This window comes from Lynx rufus, unplaced genomic scaffold (assembly GCF_022079265.1).
Source record: "Lynx rufus isolate CCGP_SWC_20201006 ecotype Redwood Valley unplaced genomic scaffold, mLynRuf1.p SCAF_4, whole genome shotgun sequence".
In the NCBI taxonomy this organism is placed as follows: Eukaryota; Metazoa; Chordata; class Mammalia; order Carnivora; family Felidae; genus Lynx; species Lynx rufus.
Window position 1 is genome coordinate 31,633,904 of NW_025814856.1, and position 21,402 is coordinate 31,655,305.

At 47.5% G+C, this 21,402-nt stretch overlaps 1 protein-coding gene across 2 annotated transcripts in view; it reads right to left on the reverse strand.

Annotated features, from left to right (window-relative positions):
- ADAMTS9 (ADAM metallopeptidase with thrombospondin type 1 motif 9) overlaps nucleotides 1–17,615 on the reverse strand; it is a 160,787-nt gene extending 143,172 nt beyond the window's left edge. For both annotated transcript variants that reach the window (XM_047096973.1, XM_047096972.1), the window contains exons 1-3: nucleotides 17,501–17,615; nucleotides 16,475–16,887; nucleotides 11,171–11,333 (exon numbers count right to left, since the gene is read on the reverse strand). In XM_047096973.1, coding sequence (XP_046952929.1) covers nucleotides 11,171–11,333; nucleotides 16,475–16,887; nucleotides 17,501–17,615 — 691 coding nt within the window. The remainder of the gene's footprint in view (nucleotides 1–11,170; nucleotides 11,334–16,474; nucleotides 16,888–17,500) is intronic.
- Nucleotides 17,616–21,402: the final 3,787 nt, after the last annotated feature.

Below are 21,402 nucleotides of genomic sequence, written 5' to 3' on the forward strand. Positions count from 1 at the left end.
AGTCTAATCTGATTACAAGTAGAACCACCTGGAACCCTCCGCAGTCACAAGCCACCCTCCTGCAGCACCCTGGCCCAGCTCAGATGTTCTGTTGCTTTAAATTCAGCTGTTGCTTTAATCCCCTACATGAATTAAGAGCCTGCTATCTCTCCCTATAGCCTTGAGATAGCTTCCTAAAGGATCTCAGTAGTTTATTCCTCATTATCCTTACGCATCAAATAAATCCAGTGATATTCCCAAATCTCATTTGAGGTGCACTTTGGAACATCGTCTTTCCAAGCGCGGCTTCCACCAACGGCCTTCCCTTGACCTGCAGCTTGGAAAGTACACAGGACGCAAAAGTAAGAGGCCTGTGATCAGGGCCCGGTTTTTCATTCGCCCTACTTCCAAGATTACGAATCCCTTCAAAATGCTGAGCCTTGATCCTCTCTGATCCAGAAAAAGAAGGAATGGAAAAGAAGTTCTCTCTAAAGTTCCTTCCAGTATTAAAAAATTGTGAGTTCTAATCTTTTATAAGATAAAAGCAAATAATGCTGAAAAATGAACTCCTAGGATTCAACACAGGCTAAACCCACCAGAGTGTCCTCTCCTGGTCAACTGACACTTGGAAAGAGGGTGTCAAACAGACAGCCAAACAGGGGGCAGAGTGGGAGGGTGGAAGGAGCCAGAGTAAATCCAGAGCAGAGAGACACCCACCCAGAGAAGTGGGTGACACCTTATGTTCAAGGGAAGTGCAGTGTGTGTGTGTGTGTGTGTGTGTGTGTGTGTGTGTGCGTGTGCGTGTCTCCATTATTCACTGCACATTTTCTATTTGGCACCTGCTAAAACAGATAATAGTTGCTGAAAACCATTTCCATTCTCTCTAATCTAACTTGTTAGAGTGGAAAGGCATCAAATGTGAGAATTAGGAAATTGGCTTACAAGAAAAAAAAAAAAAAAAAACAGCACATCATCAGGAAACTTTGGAAAAGGCTTAAACTGTCCCCGGAGCAACTTGAGACTAATGGAGTCCTCTCATTCCACACACCACAGGCCAACTGCTATCTTCAACCCTCTGCTCTGATTCTAACGTCCCACGAGAGATGAAGAGTAATAAATCAGCAAGCATTGCACCAACATTTACCCCTTGCTTTTGCTCCTTCTCAGAGCCCACCACCTGCAGGTACACAAAGCATCGTATCTTGCTTTTCCTTATGCTCCTTTTTGGGGTATTCAGAATGCTTCATATTTATTGATTCGCAACTGTACAGAATGCCCATGCAGAAGTCTGGCCCAGACAGGAGCCAACTTTGGCTACTCACAAATGGCTACAGTAACGATTCTGTAATGATCTGAGTATCAAAGAGAGCCTAACTTTGGCAGATACAAAGTTAAACCGTTTAAATCTCAACTGCATGATAAAATAGCCCTTCATTGAACAAGTGGGTTTATTCCCTCATACGAAGAGAACTAACAGATTCTACAGCATCTTACTTCAAAAAGACGGCCCATTCAGGTCAGATGAAGAGTCTGAGCTCCGCCCCGATGAACCCCAAATACTTCTTCCCTCTGTTAGTCTGCACGCCTGACCAATTTCCCTCTGGCCCTGACCAAAGCCTTCTGAAGTTTCTTACATCTCTTCTTGAGAAGGAGGCGTGCATCTAAACTTGTCTCAGGGGCTTACCCGGAAGATAAACACATTGGCCAGGTACTCTACGACCCTTTTTTCCTCCACCGACAATGGGTTTCTGAAGCAAAGTGATAGGAACAACCAGGAATGATGACAGGTGACAAGGAAATCAATCTGGGGCTCAAAGTAAAGCAGGGAGCCCTCATGCTATCTCTGGTTCCAGAAGCTTACCAAAAGTGCCAAGACAGGAGGCAGGAAAGCAGGTCATACATCACGGGGTCCTAATTTCAGGCCCAAACCTAACGTGCCACTTGACAATTCCCAATTGCAAACTGACTCTCGCAGGCTTCCAACACAGGTGAGTACAATCCTTGAATGGCAGACAAGGGAGTCTTAGTAAATACTGTAAATCGAGGATCTTTCTATTGGCAGGTTTAAAAAAAGAAGAAAGAGGGTTATCAAGGTACTCCAGATAAAGGGGCAAAAATCAACCCAACCAAACTGCCTTTTGTGCTCAATGAAATTACTCTGATAAGTGGCTTATTCCTGGTAGCTTTGTTCTTGGTACCTGCTCTGGGTTTGGGGCTGACCCAGGTCTTTCAAATGGCTGCAAATGCAGACCGACCTTAGGACGACAAAGAGGAATCAGTGAATAAAAGAACTGGAAAGGGGGGAAAAGACCTCGGGGAGCAAATCTAACCTAGAAGGAAAATAGTAATTTAGTAAGGATGACACTGGCAACGAAGTGAAAAGTTATTTAAGAGATAGAACAACCAACCGCGACAGGGGGAGCTGATTCAGATCACAGCCTAAACGAGGGGACTTGAAGGAGGCATTTCAGGGACAATTAGGAACATTTTATAAACAGGCACTGTTCAGGTTATATGGAGCGATTATTGTTGATTTTGCTCAGCATGGTATATTTACATTACAGTTACGGAAGAAAGTATCCTCGTTTTTCAGAGATGTCCACGGGAGTATTCAGATAGGAAATGTCATGGTACCTGGGTTTCCTTTAAAATAGTCCAGCAGAGAGAAAAAATAAAAAGCACACATGGAAAAAATCTTTGCTATCATTACGGGTAGATGGGTTCATTTACAATAGCCTCCACCTGTTTATGTGTGCTTATACGTTTCTTAATAACGTGCTTTTTAAAAGACACTAGGGAGGGTCGAGGGCCGGGGGGCATCTGGGTGGCTCAGTCAGTCAAGCATCTGACTTCAGCTCAGGTCATGATCTCGCAGTTCATGAGTTAAAGCCCCGCGTCAGGCTCTGTGCTGACAGCTCAGAGCCTGGAGCCTGCTTCGGATTCTGTGTCTCCCTCTCTCTCTGACCCTCCCTCCCCTCTCTCAAAAATAAATAAATAAATAAATAAATAAATAAATAAATAAATAATAAAAAAAGACATGATGGAAAAATTTCAAATGAAAGAAAAAAAAACACTGCCTGTATTAGAAGTTTCTTTTTTATTATCCTTTCATTTTGTTGTATAGCACTATTAACACTGATGTTTTTATTTATTTTTTTTTAATTTTTTTTTTTTTAGTGTTTATTTATTTTTTTTGAGACAGAGAGAGACAGAGCATGAACGGGGAAGGGTCAGAGAGAGGGAGACACAGAATCTGAGCTGTCAGCACAGTGCCCGATGCGGGGCTCAAACTCACAGACCGCGAGATCATGACCTGAGCCGAAGTCGGCCGCTTAACCGACTGAGCCACCCAGGCGCCCCAACACTGATGTTTTTAAAAAGCTGCCACAAAGAAGATAAAGCTGAGGGAAGAGGCTCAAGAATTCAATTATTTAAAACAGTAATTTTCTGGGGCGCCTGGGTGGCGCAGTCGGTTAAGCGTCCGACTTCAGCCAGGTCACGATCTCACGGTCCGTGAGTTCGAGCCCCGCGTCGGGCTCTGGGCTGATGGCTCAGAGCCTGGAGCCTGCTTCCGATTCTGTGTCTCCCTCTCTCTCTGCCCCTCCCCCATTCATGCTCTGTCTCTCTCTGTCCCAAAAATAAATAAACGTTGAAAAAAAAAATTAAAAAAAAAAATAAAATAAAATAAAACAGTAATTTTCTAGTAGTTTGCAAAGAGAGAGGCCATCGCTTACTGCCTAATGCATCTGACTATGTATTAGATATAGTCATTGGAGAATATATCAAAGAGAAAAAAAGGTATACAGACTGACGAGGAACAAAAAGGTGTAAGTGACAGGAAATTAAACCAAAACAATAAATCCCAAATGGTGGAAACTATCTTTAAAGATTCAAACAGCCCTGTGTTTGAGGGCTGTTTCCCTTACACAGTGCGCACAAGTTCATTGACTGCTTGGAGTTCAGCTTTCTTATTTGTAAAAGGGAATAACTGAGGCATTTTCCTTGCAGGGAGCTGTTGTTGTAGGACTCACTGAAAGAACCCACGGTGTGCCCAGCACAAGGCTCCTTGACTGTTGCCCATTCTTACATTCACAGGCCGAACAGCCCAAAGAAAGGATGTGAAGATACAGAGAGTGTGTGGGAAGACGAAGGCAGGCCGGCTTCTCACAGAAGTAACTAATTAGCCAACAACCACTGACCTGCTTGAGCCCGGGCAGGAGCGTGAGGTCAGCTAACGTGAGGTCAGCCAACGCTTCTGTCTCATCCTGGAACCCTCAAGCTGTCCCAGAATTGTTTACCTAAAGCCCCCCTCGGAGGTCTGCCCTTAGCTCTGTCTCTCACTCCATTTGGGCCCAACTCTCAGGGCAGCTAATCTAATCAGCTAATCTATGCTAAATTATTAATGGGATCCCAGAGGTTAATGAGTAACAAGGATACTCTCCAACAGAGGCAAGCTGCAGACCAAGGCCTCAGCGAGTCATTAGAGTCTCGGTGGGAATTCCGGGCATCAGGCAGCCCTCCTCCAATCCTATCAAATTATAGGCAAGCATGTTAAAAATCCTGCCAGCAAAAGTAATCCATATCCGAATGCAAACGAATCAACAAAGGACAGAGCAAAAAACCCTCCAAGTACACCAGCACAAAATGGTTGCAGGCATTGGTGTGTTTTCAAGTTTTGTGTCCTTGGGCGAGCCCACTGGATGCACTTCTCTGTGTCCCCATCGTGCCAGGTGCACCATGGAGGTCGAGGTAAGGATTAAATTACACAATCCATGTAAAGCACTTGGAACAGTGCCTGCCACACAATACATGCTCAACAAATGTCAGCCGTTGTTGATATCATTTGGACTTGTATATTCAATGGAGTTAGGCCCACAGTGCAGCACACTGGAATTAGATCTGGGTTCAAATGTCAGGCCCACTTCCCACTAGCTGTGTGACTTTGCACAAGCGGTTCGGCCTCTCTGAGCTGTAATTTTCTCAAATGTAAAATAAAGATAATAATACCTACCCTATAGGGTTGATGAACAGATTTCAAGTGCTAACATATGGAATGTGGGTAGCACACATAAAGCCCTAACAAAGGATGTCTTGAATCATCATCTTGTATTTTCCAGCGTTTTTGACTGCACCCTTGGGAGTCAAACCAACAGGTGACCAGACATTCTAGGGGACAGAGTCTCCAGTGCCTCATGGACACTAAGCCATGGTAATCCCTGGGTATGTCCAACAGGCGCAAGGCAGTTTAGCTGGGTTGAGATGGAGCCTCAGCTTTGATTGGTCCCGATGTCCCAAGGAAGTAGACACAAGGCAGGATTTTCATCTGTCTGGCTACTAAGACTGTCTCATTCAAAAAAAAAAAAAAATGCATGGGATCATGGCTTGGCTGTTGATATCTGGTGACAAATGCCACGGGGCTACAAAATAATTACATGCCAGTATCCTCATTTCTCTTTTAACTGTATCTTCTGATTATAAAATGACTATAGAATTATGTCAGAAATACAGGCATTTAAAATAAAAAGACAAATGTTGCCTATGTTCCTGTCAACCACAAACAATCCCTTTTTAATGTTTCGGTGCATACCGAGGGCACCTGGGTGGCTCAGTCAGTTAAGCATCCCACTTCAGCTCAGGTCCTGATCTCATGGTGAGTTCAAGCCCTGCGTTGGGCTCTGTGCTGACAGCTCAGAGCCTGGAGCCTGCTTCGGATTCTGTGTCTCCCTCTCTCTCTGTCTCTTCCCCACTCACACACTGTCTCTCTCTCTCTCTCTCTCTCTCTCTCAAAGATAAGTAAACATTAAAAAAAAATTTCTGTGCATACTGCTTCAGATTTTTCTCAATACACACATACACCATCACACTGCTGCTGTTTTAAAAAAACGAGATCATACCATACCTACTAACTTATCATCTGCTTGTTCACTATATGTATATACGTATATATATACACATATACATATACACATATATATACACACATATATATACATATATACATACATATACATACATATATACACCTATACACATACATATATATATGTGTGTGTGTGTGTGTATTTGTTAACATAAATCTGTATGCTTATTTTTGATGGCTGCATAGGAATCCATGAAATGTATACCTCATAAATATTTGATCTATCCTCCGACTGAGAGGCACTTAGGGTTTTCCATCCTGCTGCTATAATAAACAACACCATACTAAGTATTCTCCCACAAACATCCATACGCAATTGTCCAATTGTTTCCTTAGAAGTGGCATCGATGGGTCAACGAGTATATAATTCTTAAATGCCTTAAATAAAACAAAACAAAAGCAGGCTTGCCGAGATAGGAGGGCGAGAGAGGTATTCTAATAACGGAAAAACACTGTCGTTTAGGCCCAGGCAAACAAAACGGCCTTGTGTCGGCCTTCTCCCCCGCCTTTCTCTCTCTCTCATCTACCAGGAAGCACGTCTGTCTCACTGATAAGAGCAACTAAATCCTCTTGTGCAAAATTCAGAGTCAAACGCAGAGTGTCCGTGAGACAGAACTTGGGGTTTCATCTGGAAAAGCCACGTGAAGGATCAGCAGGAAGCGGCTTGTAAAAGGCAATAAGCTCCTGAATGGCTCCCCTGAGCTTGCCACTTGGTCCCCCTGGTGTGTGGGGGCACACAGGCCGTCAGCTCGATGAACCCTACTGAGGACCCGCTGCATAGGGGACCCTGATATGACAAGGGCATGCCACAGGAGGGAGAAGATGCCCACAGCCCATTCGGAAGCCTGAGCAACTTACAAACAGGATGACAATCACAGATAAATGCAGACACACTCAACTGGCCCAAACGTATACACACAGACATAACCAATGATGCCAAAACAGAGACACTCTCGCGAGGGCAGCCACCGGGCCAAGAGGAACTTGCAAGAGATGAGTTTTTACAATGCTGCATTAGGTACAGAAAAAAAAGAAGCTGAGACAAAGGGCTCTCGGCCCCGCCACTTGCTGGCAGGGTGACCTTGGGCAAGTCCCATAAGCCCTTTATGACCTGGTTACCAAGAAGCTCTAAGCTTAATCACGGGAACCCGATTAGCTCTGGGTTTTGGTATTTTGAGTTTTCCTTTCCTTGCTGTGTTGTTTCAATTTCTATTTTCATGATTCTTCTTTCTAGCCCACCATTCAGTGATTGCCTACCATCTGCTAAACACTGTCCTGGGAGCTTTCATTATTTCATACTCATTTAGTCCTAACTACACCCTTGAAAGGTATGTGTTATTCTTACTTTATGCTCTAAATATGCTGGAGGTCACACGGCTGACTGGAATAAAGATGGTTCCTGGTTTTATCCTCATGGCACAGAGGGGTTAGTAAATACGTTAAGGCTGAATGCACACATGAATGAATAAATTAAGTTGTTGACTCCCATCTGAACCCATGAAATTTTCACTACATAAGACTCCCTTCTTTCTGCACGTGTCTTTTCAACATAATTTATCTCAGAATCTGTTCCTTGAAAATCAGATATACATCAAGAATCAGAAATGAACAGGACTCACAATCCATCTGTAGGGAGCAGTGTGACAGTCACAATGCCTGGCCCTGGGCAGACTCCCAGCAGCCAGCAACTAAAGGGTTAACGCCCAGCTCAGCAGGGGACTCCCAGGAGCCTGCTCCAAGGCTAGGGCTATCTTAAATTCTGAGGGGCTGGTGTTGAATGTATAGAGTATCACTCCTAGAAATAAGTAACTTAACATCCCAGGACTACAGTTTACTCATCTGTATAGAATATTCGTTTGTTGGCCTAGAACTAACAATTTAAATTTTCCTCCAGAAAATCTTCTGTCATCCCAAGAGAAGAACTAGAAAGCAGTGATGAAGAACACCAAGGGTGCCTGGGGGGCTCAGTTGGTTGAGCATCCGACTTCAGCTCAGGTCATGAGCTCAAGGTTCATGAGTTTGAGCCCCATGTCCGGCTCTCTGCTGTCACAGAGCCTGCTTCAGATCCTGTCTCTGTCTTTCTCTCTGCCCCTCCCTGGCTTGCACGCACCTCTCCCCAACCGGCCTGAGCGCTCTCTCTCCCCTTCTCAAAAATAAACACTAAAGTGGGTCACCATGAAAACAAAACAGAACAAAAGAACCCCAAGTCCAAAAGTAAGTGGCAAGCAATGGATAGTGGTTATTGCCTTAAATCCCACGTTAGCACGAACTCTCACGTTTATCTGAACTTCTGGGTCCCGGAGAGCACTCAGTAAATCCCAGGTTTCTTGCTCCTTCTCACCAGCCCGAGACAGAGGTTGGTTTTATTGTTGCTGCTGTTGTTTTAAAGAATCTGCGTTTGTTTGAGGTTCCCAGGATACTTCTAAAGTTTACTCTGGGCTACCAACCACCGCTCTGGGGAGAAATCCCTACAGGTGAATGGATTGATACTGGTAGAGGATATTTTCTGCTCCGACCAGAGAGGCTTCTCCCACCCCCCACCTACTTTCACTCCCTGTGCACAGGCTACCTGGTTTTGAAGGTTTCCAAGACCTGCCACTCTGTTCCTCTAATGGCTGCTGGTGAATTGTGCCATATTCCAAAGTTCTCTCCAACTGTTCTGAGCCTCATGCATCTGTATTCAAACAAGGGTTGCAGAAGCAGCTGGAAGAGAGAAACCAGAATGGCAGCAACCAGTCCAGCAGCAACATTTGGAAGAGCCGATCAAACTGCTGGGCTCCTGATTCATCAGGAGTGAAGGAAAGGCAGCCATACTGGTCCCTGGCAAGGACAAACCAGAAGGAACACTAAGTTGGCACCAGTGATTTGGATGGTGGCACACAGAGGCCGCCAAACCAATAATGACTAGAACGCAAATAACTCCTGTGAAAACTTGAGGCATCTTCTCTTGTCCTCCATCTGCACCTTTCGAGAGTCCCCTGTTCTTTCTGTTTTCAACAGGATTTGACAATGACTCGTCCTCTAGCCCAGGAAACCAAATGTCCGTTGACTCAGGTAATTAACTTTTAAAAAACGAACTTTGAAGGTTTTCTGAATGAGAGCGTCAAGTAAGACTTCTCTCTCTTTCTGTCACAGCCAACACGCGCACGCGCACACACACACACACACACATGTGCACAGACAAAATGGGTCACGGGATAAGACAGACATGGGCTGTCATGATGAAGTAGCTGTGAGACCTGACCCAAGTTGCCTCGTCTCTGCTTCTCTGCCAGGTACAATGGGGGTAAGAATGGCACCCGCCTCATAGGGTTGTGGTAAGGATTCAGGGAAGTCGTGAAGGGAAAGGGCTTTGCACAATGCCAGTGCAGAATAGGACCTTCATAGCTGGAAGGTTTTTGTTTGTTGGTTTTGTTTTGTTTTAAATCTTGGTTTGCTGCCACTTTAGGGCAGAAGAATGTCACCAGGTGCCACTGTTCAATAAACTGATCAATGAACATACCAGTTGGGTATCTTGCGAATATATATTAGTAAGATAAAAGGGGAGGAATCACATCTTTCCTCTCTATCACACGCTATATATAGGTTTGTACACATATATAAGATGAACACTTGTTAATTCTGATACGGGAAGTCAAGAAGCAAAGGACACTGTTCTTACAAGCGTGGTCCAAACAACGGGACAACGTCTTGCCGCTAAAGTTAATGGCAGCCAGGAAGGGCGCAAGTTGCTGGCACTATTGTTTCTGAGCACACCGCTCCTTCCACCGGCTCTCCCTCGCCCTGGCTCTCCAGTGAGTCTAACTGACACGATATTTCACTTATATTCCATTTAGCCCTGGCAGTGGGAACACGGTGCGACATGAGCTACCACACCACACAACTTATGACTTGACTACTCCAGGTCATAAGGAGCCAATGTTATCTTTCACTGAAAGATTTCACTTTAGAAATCACAATTCCAGGACGCAATAGGATACCACCGTGTCACAGCAGAAGAACCTGATACAGATAATAGGATGAGATAAGGACTCACTTGGGAAGCATTTTGGGAACCCCCTGCCGGTTTTGAGCTCTATTTCGGAGATGCCAGAAAGACCCTGGGAAGTTCTATGATTTGGAGAAGCAACTTTTAAAAAATAAAGAAGAGGAAGAAGGATAAAGTTTCAGAAACAGAAAGTCGGAAGAACAACAACAACAAAAAGAGTATTTTAACAAACATCCTAAAACAGGATCAAACTGAAGGATGATCTTTTTAAAATTTTTTTTTAAAGTTTATTTATTTTTGAGACAGAGAGAGACAGAGTATGAACAGGGGAGGGTCAGAGAGAGGGAGACACAGAATCTGAAACAGGCTTCAGGCTCTGAGCTGTCAGCACAGAGCCCGACACGGGGCTCGAACTCACGGACTGCGAGATCATGACCTGAGCCAAAGTCGGATGCTTAACTGATGAGCCACCCAGGTGCCCCTGAAGGACGATCTTTAGTGATAAGCTGAGAAAGTGACCAGGCTTCAAAGAGGGTGAAGAGTTGCCTCATGGCTAGAGACTGAGCAACACACACAGCATAAGTTTTTCAAGGTGCCCAGAATGACACATGTCTGACAATGGCCAGGCACATTAGCGCAAAGCCTCAAGGAAACTGTCCAGCATGGGCAGGAGTCTAGGGGTGGGCATATACGCATTTGACGCAAACCCAGAAATGCCATCTACACTTCCATTTGCTTATTTCCCAAAGTTACAGAGCAACGGCGAAAACGGAAGTTGATGGGAAAAATTCCTATAAACACACAGAGGTTTTCTGGAGTTCCATTTGTGAGACTTTTTCACTTTTTCATAACTCTACATGGTTAAAAAAAAAAAAACAAACAAAACCAAATCCCTCATGAACAGAAAACACCAGAACACCCGGGAAACACGAGCGATGGCTGATTGAGGATATGGCCGCAAGAGCCTGAAGACGTTACTAACGCTTGATCCTAAAAATCAGCAACTTCAACGAGAGGCAGCTTTGCCCACAGAGAGCTTGAAGCTAGTTGAGCTTGTACCTGAACTTGGTGAGTTCCCAGCTGTCCTACCTTGGACAACTTACTAAACCTCTTTTCAGCTTCCACAGCTGTGCCATGGGGCTATACGTACCTCGCTTGAAGACTGAATCCAAGACAACGTACGTGGTAGCACTTTGCAGCCTGTCAAAGAGCTACGTGTTTGTAGTGTGGCCACTAACCCATCTCGCAGAGCTGGGATCTCTGCTTAAGTGAGAAGGAAATACCTGAGGTGTCACACGCCTGCCTTCCTGTTGAGGGCTCTCTGTGCAGGATGCTGTGCCTATAGATAATGTGGGGTTTGTTTTGTTCCTCTTCATCTTCTTGTTCATCAATGGACAGCAGTGGTTCAATAAAATAATCCCCATCATGGGACCGGAATGTGCCCAGCTGCAAATGAAGAGAGGGGAGAGGCTGATTTAATATAACTCAACCACAAGGAGGGAAAGAAAAGGAACACTGTCAAGTAGACAAGGTGCCGTTTCACCCAATCCCTTCCCCATGAGGGCTGCTTGAATGGAACTTGCTGCCGACATATTTGGAGAAGCAGTTTATTTTCAATCCGCCAGGCCAGGTCCGTACCTTCTTGATTTGACTCTATTGCAACTGCTATCCAAATCTGTTTCTAAGAAATCCTTCCCTGGTGCTCAAATTCTCATCACACTCACTTTTAAAGGAAAGAGAGCATTCTTCTTTGTGTTAAGATAGCCCGGAAACTTAGGGAAAAGTGTGAGCTTCCCAGGGAAAAGCTGACCTGTGGAGGCCTTATCATTAATTCAAATTCAGAGAGCATATACTGATCACAGGCACTCCACGTGGCGCTGCCTGTGACAATGGCACATGAGCGTCTCTGCACCCCCTCCCTGTGCAATAGGGAGTGATGCCTGGAGTCAGGATGCCTTAGGTTCCCAACGCTGCCACTCACCCATCCACCCTGGGCAAGTTCCTTAATCGCTCTGAGTTTCAGCTTCCTTGTTCATCAATTGGTGATAAAAATACATACTGTAAAGCCTTACTGTGCAGAATAAATGGGATAATGCATGGAAAGTGCTTAGCAAAAGGACCCTTTGTAAGGGTCCACCTTAGTGGACCACCTTAGTGGCTTTTTGTGTTGCTGTGTTAGCCTCTAACCGCCAGGACAGAATGTGTGTGGGGCACCTGGGTGGCTCAGTCCCTTGCGCGTCTGACTCTTGGTTTCAGCTCAGGTCATGATCTCTCAGTTCAGGAGTTCAAGCCTTGTGTGAGGCTCTGTGCTAACAGCTCAGAGTCTCGAGCCGGCTTCGGATTCTGTGTCTCCCTCTCTCTCTCTCCCTGTTCCCCACTCATTCTCTCTCTCTCTCTCTCTCTCTCCCTCTCTCAAAAAAATAAATAAACATTAAAAATATATATAAACAACTCTTGTGTTCTTTGAGCACACAGCAGGAAGCTTACTATAACACGTGAAACCTACCAGAGACAGGTCATAAAGACTAGGAAAGAACTTGGGAGCTCATGTGATCTGACACCTTTGATTAGAAAAGAGGAGATGAAGGCCCAGAGGGAGGAAGTGACTTGTCTAAAGTCCCTCTTCAGTGATACAGAAGCAGCTGAATCGTGCTTCAGGTTGAATCTTAATAGTGTCCAGTGCTGAATCTAGAACTCAGGAATTTGGATTTTAGTCCAGCACCTTTTTGGAAAGAACTTTGAGGGGCGTCTGGGTGGCTCAGTCAGTTAAGTGTCCGACTCTTGATTTTGGCTCAGGTCACAGTCTCACATGATCTTGTGAGATTGAGCCCTGCCTTGGACTTTGCGCTGACAGCACGGAGCCTGCTTGGGATTCTCTCTCTCTCTCTCTCTCTCTCTCTCTCTCTCTGTCTCTCTCTACTCCTCACCCACTTGTACCTTGTCTCTCTTAAAATAAATAAACTTTAGTAAAAAAAAAAAAAAGAATTGGGGCGCCTGGGTGGCGCAGTCGGTTAAGCGTCCGACTTCAGCCAGGTCACGATCTCGCGGTCCGGGAGTTCGAGCCCCGCGTCAGGCTCTGGGCTGATGGCTCGGAGCCTGGAGCCTGTTTCCGATTCTGTGTCTCCCTCTCTCTCTGCCCCTCCCCCGTTCACGCTCTGTCTCTCTCTGTCCCAAAAATAAATAAATGTTGAAAAAAAAAAAAATTTAAAAAAAAAAAAAAAAGAATTTTGAAAGTCTTTTTAGGAACAGAGATTCAGTCTCTGGCCCATGGTTAGGAGCATGGGTCAGAAAGATAAGGTGGGAACCCCAACTCTGTCACTTAGTAGGTAGGAGACCTCGGGCAAGCCTCCAACTCTCAAAGCCTCAGTGTCCTTCCTCATCTGTAAAATTGGTTGTTTTCAGAACTGGGCTGTTATGAGGATTTGGATGGGATGAGATGATGCATACAAAAAGTACTTATTACAGTGCAAGACACATAAGAGTCCAATAAATGTCATCCTTACGAGGTCAAATTAATTTTGTTGTCGATTCAGAGAAGAATGTTTGATCAAAGAGTAGTCCTTTCTTGGTTAAAGTGACCATTTATTCAAACATAGGTACTACGTACCTACAATATACAAGGCTCCAACAGGGGAGAGAAAGGCACCGATGTTGTCCCTGCTGCGAAGGAGGAAGGGATAGATCATGTGCACCAAGAACCACAACACAAGAGAGAGCAGACTCAGCATCATAAGAGAGGTACAGGTAAGTGTGTGTGCAGGTGAAGAGGGAAAGAGAACAGTGGCTGAAGAACAAGGTTTCCCGGGGAAGAAGCTATGTAAGTTACTTTAAAAGAAGGGTAGGATTTGAGCATGTGATGCTGGGGGACATGACCGAGTAAACCCAGAGACCCAAAGGCAATGACATAGGACTGGGGTGGGAGAGAAACTCTGAGAAAATCTGCAAAAGCAGATTGCCCGATACCCAGAATTTGTGGAGGAAAGCCTGAGAGATGAGCCTGGCGGGTAGATGTGCAAGGCATGAGGAGGGATGCCCTAAATGGTCTCAAGTGTCAGATGATGAAATCAGTAGTTGTTCACTAAGCAATGGGGAGCTATGCAGAGTGAGTGAACAGAGGAGTAATGTGATCTTATACCTAGTCACCCTTAATCTGTTAGCGGTGTTTGGCAGGGATTAGAGAGGGAAGACTGGAGGAGGACAGACCACATGGAAATATTTCTGAGACAACAGTCCTAAATGAGCGAGGGGCAGAGAAGTGAAGGAGGTCTAGAATTAGGGTAGGGCCTGTTCAGACCAGTGAGAGACACATCTGAGATGGAATTCAGGAAAACTGATAACCGACTGGTAGGGTGTGTGTGTGTGTGTGTGTGTGTGTGTGTGTGTGTGTGTGTGTTCCGGGTTGAGGGGAGGGGGAATAGATTGGTGTGGTTCATTCTAAAGAGTGAAAGAATTCCCGGGTGGAAATATTTCCACTAGGAACGCCATGATACTTCCGGTGCAGAAACGGTAATGGGAAGTCTTGGGAGGAAAGATAAATTCGAGAAGGGAGACAGAGGGATGAGGTTTTTGGAGCTAGGTTAATCACTGAAAGAAACAGCCAGTGCACCTATCCTTAAGATGTGTTCTGGACCTTTCCCTCCCCAGAGAGGCAGATTGCAAATTAAATGCAATATACATGGGTTTGTCACGGTCTATACAATCATTCTAAAGTCCCGGCCGGCCCTCAGTTCCCTAAGAGAGTTACCAGTTGCTGTTCTACGTGGGAGATACCACCTAAAATTGGCAACAGAAATTAAGGTCCTGCGCAGCAAAGTATTTATACAACTGCTGGGGCCACTCCGCGGGGTGTGGAGGCGGAGAGGGAGGAGGAGTGAAGGTTGTTTACAAACTTTACGTACATACTCAGCACCATTCGTAAAGTTCTGGAATTGGTGTTTACGACCTTCGGATCTAGGGGTGTTCTGATGACCTGGGTTCCAGTGCCTGGTTTATGCCCACCCCAGCCATAACCTTCGGCAGAATGGAGGGATTCCTGCGCTTTGGCCCTAGGTCTTGGGGCGGCGATGACTCACGGCAGCACCCCCTTACCCCCCCGCGCGTCAAACTGCCGTCTCCGCCCACCCCCAAACAATCTCAACAACGAGCCGAGCCTCAGCTCCTGGCGCTTTGCTGGGGGCTGGAGGGGCTCATCGCTGTGCTCGTATCCCAGCAGGCTAAAACCTTCCCAGTCCTACTCTTCAAGCTTGCCTCGTTCCCCCACCGGACCCTTCCGTTGAGCAGTGGAGACAGATGCGACATCCCAACCGGGGACGCAGGATCCACCAACGACAGCGCTCGGCAGGGGCAGTCAAGTGGCCCGGTAAGTTATCCGTGCTCCCCTTAGAAAAGGTGATGGGGAATGTGGGTCCTCAGGGGAAGAGTAAACGCATCATGGGGGGGAGCAGTGCGCACAACGCCGTGCGCTGGGAGAGCCTGACCCGGGAAAGTTTCTGCGTCACACGCGCGTGTTAGGAACGCACATCGTTTGGGAAAGTCAAGGATCACTTTCGCTGGGGTCAGAACTTTAGAGCATGTCTTCAAATGTGCTGGGGAAGAAAGCGAATGCCTTATAGGACCAACTGGAGAGCAAGTGGGGAGGGGAGGGGAGGTCAAAAGGGGGTCGAGGAACCCTTTCGGAAACCCTGCTAAGTGCGTATTTTGCAGCGCAGGGAGGTGGCCGCCTCGCGCCTTCTCGCTCTCCTTCTGTAGGGGAAACGTGCGTTGTAGGCTCCGTCTCTCGACTCTCTGGAACCCGTATGGGTGGCAGAAAACCCAAAAGAACCTAACTCTCGTCCGGGCAGCCTCTGCGGGCTCTCTCCCACTATTTCTGTTTCTTAGGGGCTACCCCGCCAGCAGGGTGCAGAGTCGGACTGCGCCACACCCCCACTCCGAGTTTTACCCTAATTCAAAGCGTCCGGGGCAGGCTCCGCCCTCTTCCCCGCCTCCGGAGTCCTTGGCCCACCCTTCCGTTCCTGGGACGGACCTGTTCCCTGTCAATCCTGTTCAGCCTCAGGGTTCCTGGCGCGTGAAAAGAGGCCCAGAGAGATCGCGGGGACTCTAGATTACGCACCGCCCTCCACGACACACAGAAGGAACTCCCCATACCCGAGGCTGGGGATCCTCAGCCCACACCCCTGACTCGAGACGCGCCAATAAGGAGTCGGGTCCTGCCTGCGCTCAGCTGCTCCGCTCCTGGGCGGCTGTGTTTGCTACAAGGAAGGGCAGGCAACTCTGGAGTTTGGAAACCGACTTCCAAGCCGCCTGCTAGCGCTGGGCAAGGAGCAGCGGAGCTCGGTTCGGACTCTAGAAAGCTCCAAAACACACGGAACCCCTGGGAGCGGATGCGTGCGCTCCTCTCCAGTGTAAGCGCACGCACTGGGCTAGTCATCCAAACCGCTGGATGCAAACTAGCTTCCAGCGAGCATTTAGAGCCAGACTGGAAACTCGGCGCAGTGAGGGTCTTAGAAGGGAGAGCAATGAAGTCTTCCAGAAACTTGTGAAGAGGCGGGGGGGGGGGGGGGGGGGGAGAGGAGCGGGCACCAACTCACCATTCCTGAGCAGAGGCTGATGACCGCCGTGTGCTGGGACTTGGTAGACTTGGTATTGACATGGCCTTTGTAGAAGCAGTGCTTGAGTTCCGCTTCCTCCTCAGAATAAAACTTTGTCTGGTTCTCCCCGGGCGTCCCGAGAAGGGTGACAGTGAACAGTGGAGCGATAAATCCGGAATGGGCGGAGAGATTAAATAGAAATTGCTGGCCGAAGGCAGAGAGGCGGTAATGCTCCTGGTCGGAGGTAGAGGAGGAGGAGGAAGACGAGGCAGAGGCCGGCCAGGGGTCAGAGGCAGCGTTAATGCTCCGGCGCCTCCTTTTGAAGTGCACGTTCGTAGAAACGGGTTCTCCGAGAGCGTTCACTCGGATGGGAGACGCGATTTCGTATTCGCTCAGGGTCTCTAATAATTTCACTGCAGGGAGAAGCAGAGACACATGAAGCAATAATTCAATTTTCCGCAAACCAATTTCCCGCAAGTTTTAGTTTAAACATGAAGGGGGCTTTGTCCCTGGTTATTTTCCAGCAGTTATTTTTTTTTTGCCCATTTGAGCCCACGCCTTCACCCTCAGCCAGTGCACAAATATTTGCTGAGCACCTACTATGTGCCAGGAATAGCCAGGAACTGTGCTCGACGCTGAGGCTACACCATTTGGAATCAGACAGTGAACAAGTCAAAATACATGAGATACATTTCGTATTCTGACAAATAATCTGAATAAAATAAAACAAGTCAGTATCTGCTACCCCCAGTTACTAAGTAACTATAGTTTGGGCCCTGGAGGTGGGGAAGGGGAAAGATCAAACTACCAGCAAAGCGGGGTGGGGGAGACCAAGTCTACTCTACAGTGGCTCTCTCTAGAAATTGGCTGGGAATGACCTAAAGAAGGGAGAGGCGGCAAAGCCGGAGATAATTCTTTCTAGGAAAAAGAGAGAGGCCCTCCGCTGCGGGGTGCCCGCTGTTGGGCGCAGACGCTGGGGAGGTGGCGACTGGGGCGGAGGGGTCGCGATGGCCGGAGTCTCATTACCTTGCCTCGGGTGCAGCCTGTCCTTGCGCACGGCCGCCGCGGCGTCTGGGCTCCCCATCTCGGCCAGGTCCCGCACCAGGAACGTTAGCAGTGTGGCCCAGGATACAAACTGCATGGTGCTTCCCACCCCTCCCCTGTTGCTCCCACCCCCCTCCCTCCTGCCCTCCCTGGCTGCGGCGGCGACGCGAGGCAGCGGCCGCGGTGAGCCCGCGGAGCCTGGCGCCCGCCGCCAACTTTTGACTTTAGGAGTCGCTGAGGTCTCGCCGCGAGGGTCCCGTCTGCGCTCGGCTGAGCAACGCCGCCGCCTGCCGAGAGCTGAGCCGCTCGGGCCGCAGGAGGAGCCGGAGGAGCAGCAAGAGGAGGAGGACTGGGGCTCGACTGCTCGGCCGCATAATGTCCAAGGAGCGGGCAGGAGAAGGCGCGGAACGTGCGCTCCGAGGCGCGCCGGGCGCCTTTTGCTGGCGGGGATAGCGGAGCTGCTTCTTGAATGGGGGGCTGGGGGGGGCGGGGGCGGGGGGGGCCGCGGGTCCTCCGCCGCTCAAGTACCCCGGGTGCCCGCCTCTAAGAGGAGAGGGGAGGGGAAAGCGCAGCGAGCGGGGACCGCCTCCTTCCAGACGGAGGAGTCCCCTCCTCGGCCGGCCCGTGCGAGTCTCGCGGCCGGCCTCGGGCTGCAGGAGGCGGAGGCCGGAGGCGCCGGGAGCTCGCGGCCAGCGGCTCGCGCTCCCCGCCGCCTCGCGGGCATCAGCTTTGCTGAGACTCCCTGCCCTGGGGCCGGAGAGCACAGAAAGTTCTCTCCCTTTCCAGGCGCTCTCGGTTTCTCGACCCCTCTCCTGTCTCTGCTCCATTTCTGCCTTCAGAAGCTCTGTTTTCTCTTCCTCGCCCTTGCCTTTCTGCCGCGCCGGCTCTGCGCCCGGTTCTCCCGCGGTGCCGCAGTTTCCCCTATTTCTCCCTTCCCTTGGCTCCCTTCTGCCTCCGTGTCTTTACAACAGCCGTCTCCCTCTTCTCTCTTCCCCTCCTTGGGAATTTCTGTCCCCCATCTAGCCCATTCTTTGGGTTTCTTACAAGTGAAAGTGGCCGCGAGCAGGAGCGCCCGGCCCTCCTACAGTCTCTCACTAGGGACTAAATGTGGCATCTGAGCTCCACTCTCGGTTTAATCGCCCTAAGTCAACAGTTTCAGAGATTCTTAAGATTCAGGGGTTCTTAATCTGGCAGTTGGGGGTGTGCTTCAGATCCCCGTCCTTTCGAAAGTTTTGCAAAGCTTTCAAGCCCTTTCCGCGCCCCCCGCCCCCAATCTCTGCCCCCATCCGGAGAGGGTCCACCGTGTTTTGTAGGTCCCCGGCCCAAAAAAGGTTAAGAATTGCTCTTGGCCGCGAGAGGGGCGGGGACTTTGGTGCCCAGACTGCTCCTAGGTTTAGAGATACAGGGGAGAGGACAGTAGGGGGTGGAGTGCCCGGGGAGAGTCCTGGACCCGCGCGGGGGACGGGGCACGGGGCGGGGAGTGGGAAGCACCAGTCTGGGGAGGGATTTCTCAATCATTTCTCCTTCACTTTGGCCAAAGACAAGGAGGAGATGCTTACCTTTGCCTTGGGAGGCAAATTTGGCGTTAGACAAGCCAGACCCCAGGGAGGGTGTGTGTGAGCATGTGAGCGCGTGAGGGGACAAGCAGGGTGGGGGGAGAGACAGAGGGAATTGTTTAATCCTGGCTGGTTCAGAAGTACGTGTTTCTTCACCAGCCCTCAGGAAGAAGCCAGCTAGAGTGTGCTAATTTCAAGAGAAAGGAAATGGCAATTTCAGTAAAAGATACAATAAATGTATATTTGCCCAAGTGTCCCAGAAGTGGAGATTTCTGTTGCTTGCTGGGCTGGCACTCTGGATGGGAAATACAAAAGCTACCAATACCAGGGACCAAATAGCAAAATGCTACAAGTATCAACTACTCTTGAAATATTAATGCAAATATTTCTCTTGTAGAGGGAAAAATGACTTGGTAAGACTGGAATTTCCTAAAAAAGTTGTTGACCCGAATGGACCAATGGTGCCATTCTCCAACTGTATTACCGGAATTCATAAGAAGTATAAACAGTATAAAGATGGGAAAACAGAAACACCTGTAAAATGCTCAGTTTTAAAGGATGACATTTAGATCTTTTTCTTAAACCTTCAAAATAATTTACTAAAACATAAGTCTCCTAATACACAACCTTTCTTTTCATCATGTAAGAAAATTCCTCGCAATCCCAGTGTCTGGGAGTTGCTGTAAATTTAGCAAGGAATGGAAAAAAATACCACAAAATCAAATTATTAGCTCATTCCAATGGAAAATATTCTAGAACTTTTACTTTAAAATGACGCAAAAATATAGTACTTTTACAGATACATAAATGAAAAGAAATGAAACCCATGTTCATAGTCAATTCACTTAGGGCAAAGAGCCAAGAATATACAGTGGAGAAAGGATGATCTCTTCAATACATGATATTGGGAAAACTGGACAGCCGCACACAAAAGAATGAAGGTGAATCCTTATCTTGCATTACACACAAAAATCAACACAAAGGGATTAAAGGCTTGAGTATTAAGACCTGACATCATAAATGTCCTAGAAGAAACAGGGAGTAAGCTCCTTGATGTTGGTCTTGATGATGACTTTTTGGATTTGATACCAAAAGCAAAAGCAAGAAAAGCAAAAATAAACAAGTAAGACTCCATCAAACTAAAAAGGTTCTGCAAGCAAAGGACACCATCAACGTGAACAGGCAACCTATGTAATGGGAGAAAATATTTGCAAATCATATATATTTGATATGGGGTTAATATCCAAAAAAATATAAAGAGCTCCTACAACTCAAAAGCAAAAAGAAAAAAAAATCAATGAAAAAATGGTCAGAGTGTCTGGGGTGCCTGGGTGGCTCAGTCAGTTAAGCATCTGGCTCTTGGTTTCTGCTCAGGTCGTGATCTCATCATGATCGGGTCATGATCTCAGAAAAGGTTTGTGAGTTCGAGCCCTGAATCAGGCCCTGCACTGACAGTGTGGGGCCTGCTTGGAATTCTCTCTGACTCTCTCTGCCCCTTCCCCACTCACATGCTCTATCTCTCTCTCTCTCTCAAAATAAATAAACAAGCGTAAAAAAATGGTTAGAGGATCTGAAAAAACACTTTTCCAAAGAGGATACACAGATGGCCAGCAGGTACATGAAAATGTGCTCAACATCACTAATCATCAGGGAAATGCAAATCAAAACCACAATGAGGTATCACCTTACACATGTTAAAATGGCTTTTATTAAAAAGATAAATAACAAGTTTGGGGAGGATATGGAAAAATGGGAACCTTTGTGCGCTGTTACCATGGGAGTATAAATTGGTGTAGCCATGAAGCACCATAGGAAAGTTTAAAAATTAAAAATTAGAAACAGGGGCTCCTGGGTGGCTCAGTCACTTAAGCCTCTGACTTCAGCTCAGGTCATGATCTCACAGTTTGTGAGTCTGAGGCCTGCATCAGGCTCTCCGCTCTCAGCACAGAGCCTACTTTGGATCCTCTGTTACCCACTGTCTCTGCCCCTCTCCTGCTCTCTCTCTCTCTCTCTCTCTCTCTCTGAAAAATAAACATTAAAAAGTAAATAAATAAAAATAGAAGTAGGGATCGAGCAATTCCACTTCTGGGTATTCATCTGAAGGACCTGAAAACACTAACCCGAAAAGTTACCTGCACCCCCATGCTCCTTGCAGTATTACCACTAATGGCCATGATATGGAAGCAACCTGTGTCCATTGATAGATGAATGCCTAAAGAGGCCGTGGTACACATACAATGGAATACTGTTCAGCCATAAAAAAGAAGGAAAGCTTGTGGCAACGTGAACAGACCTTGAGGGCATTTTGCGAAGCGAGATAAGTCGGAC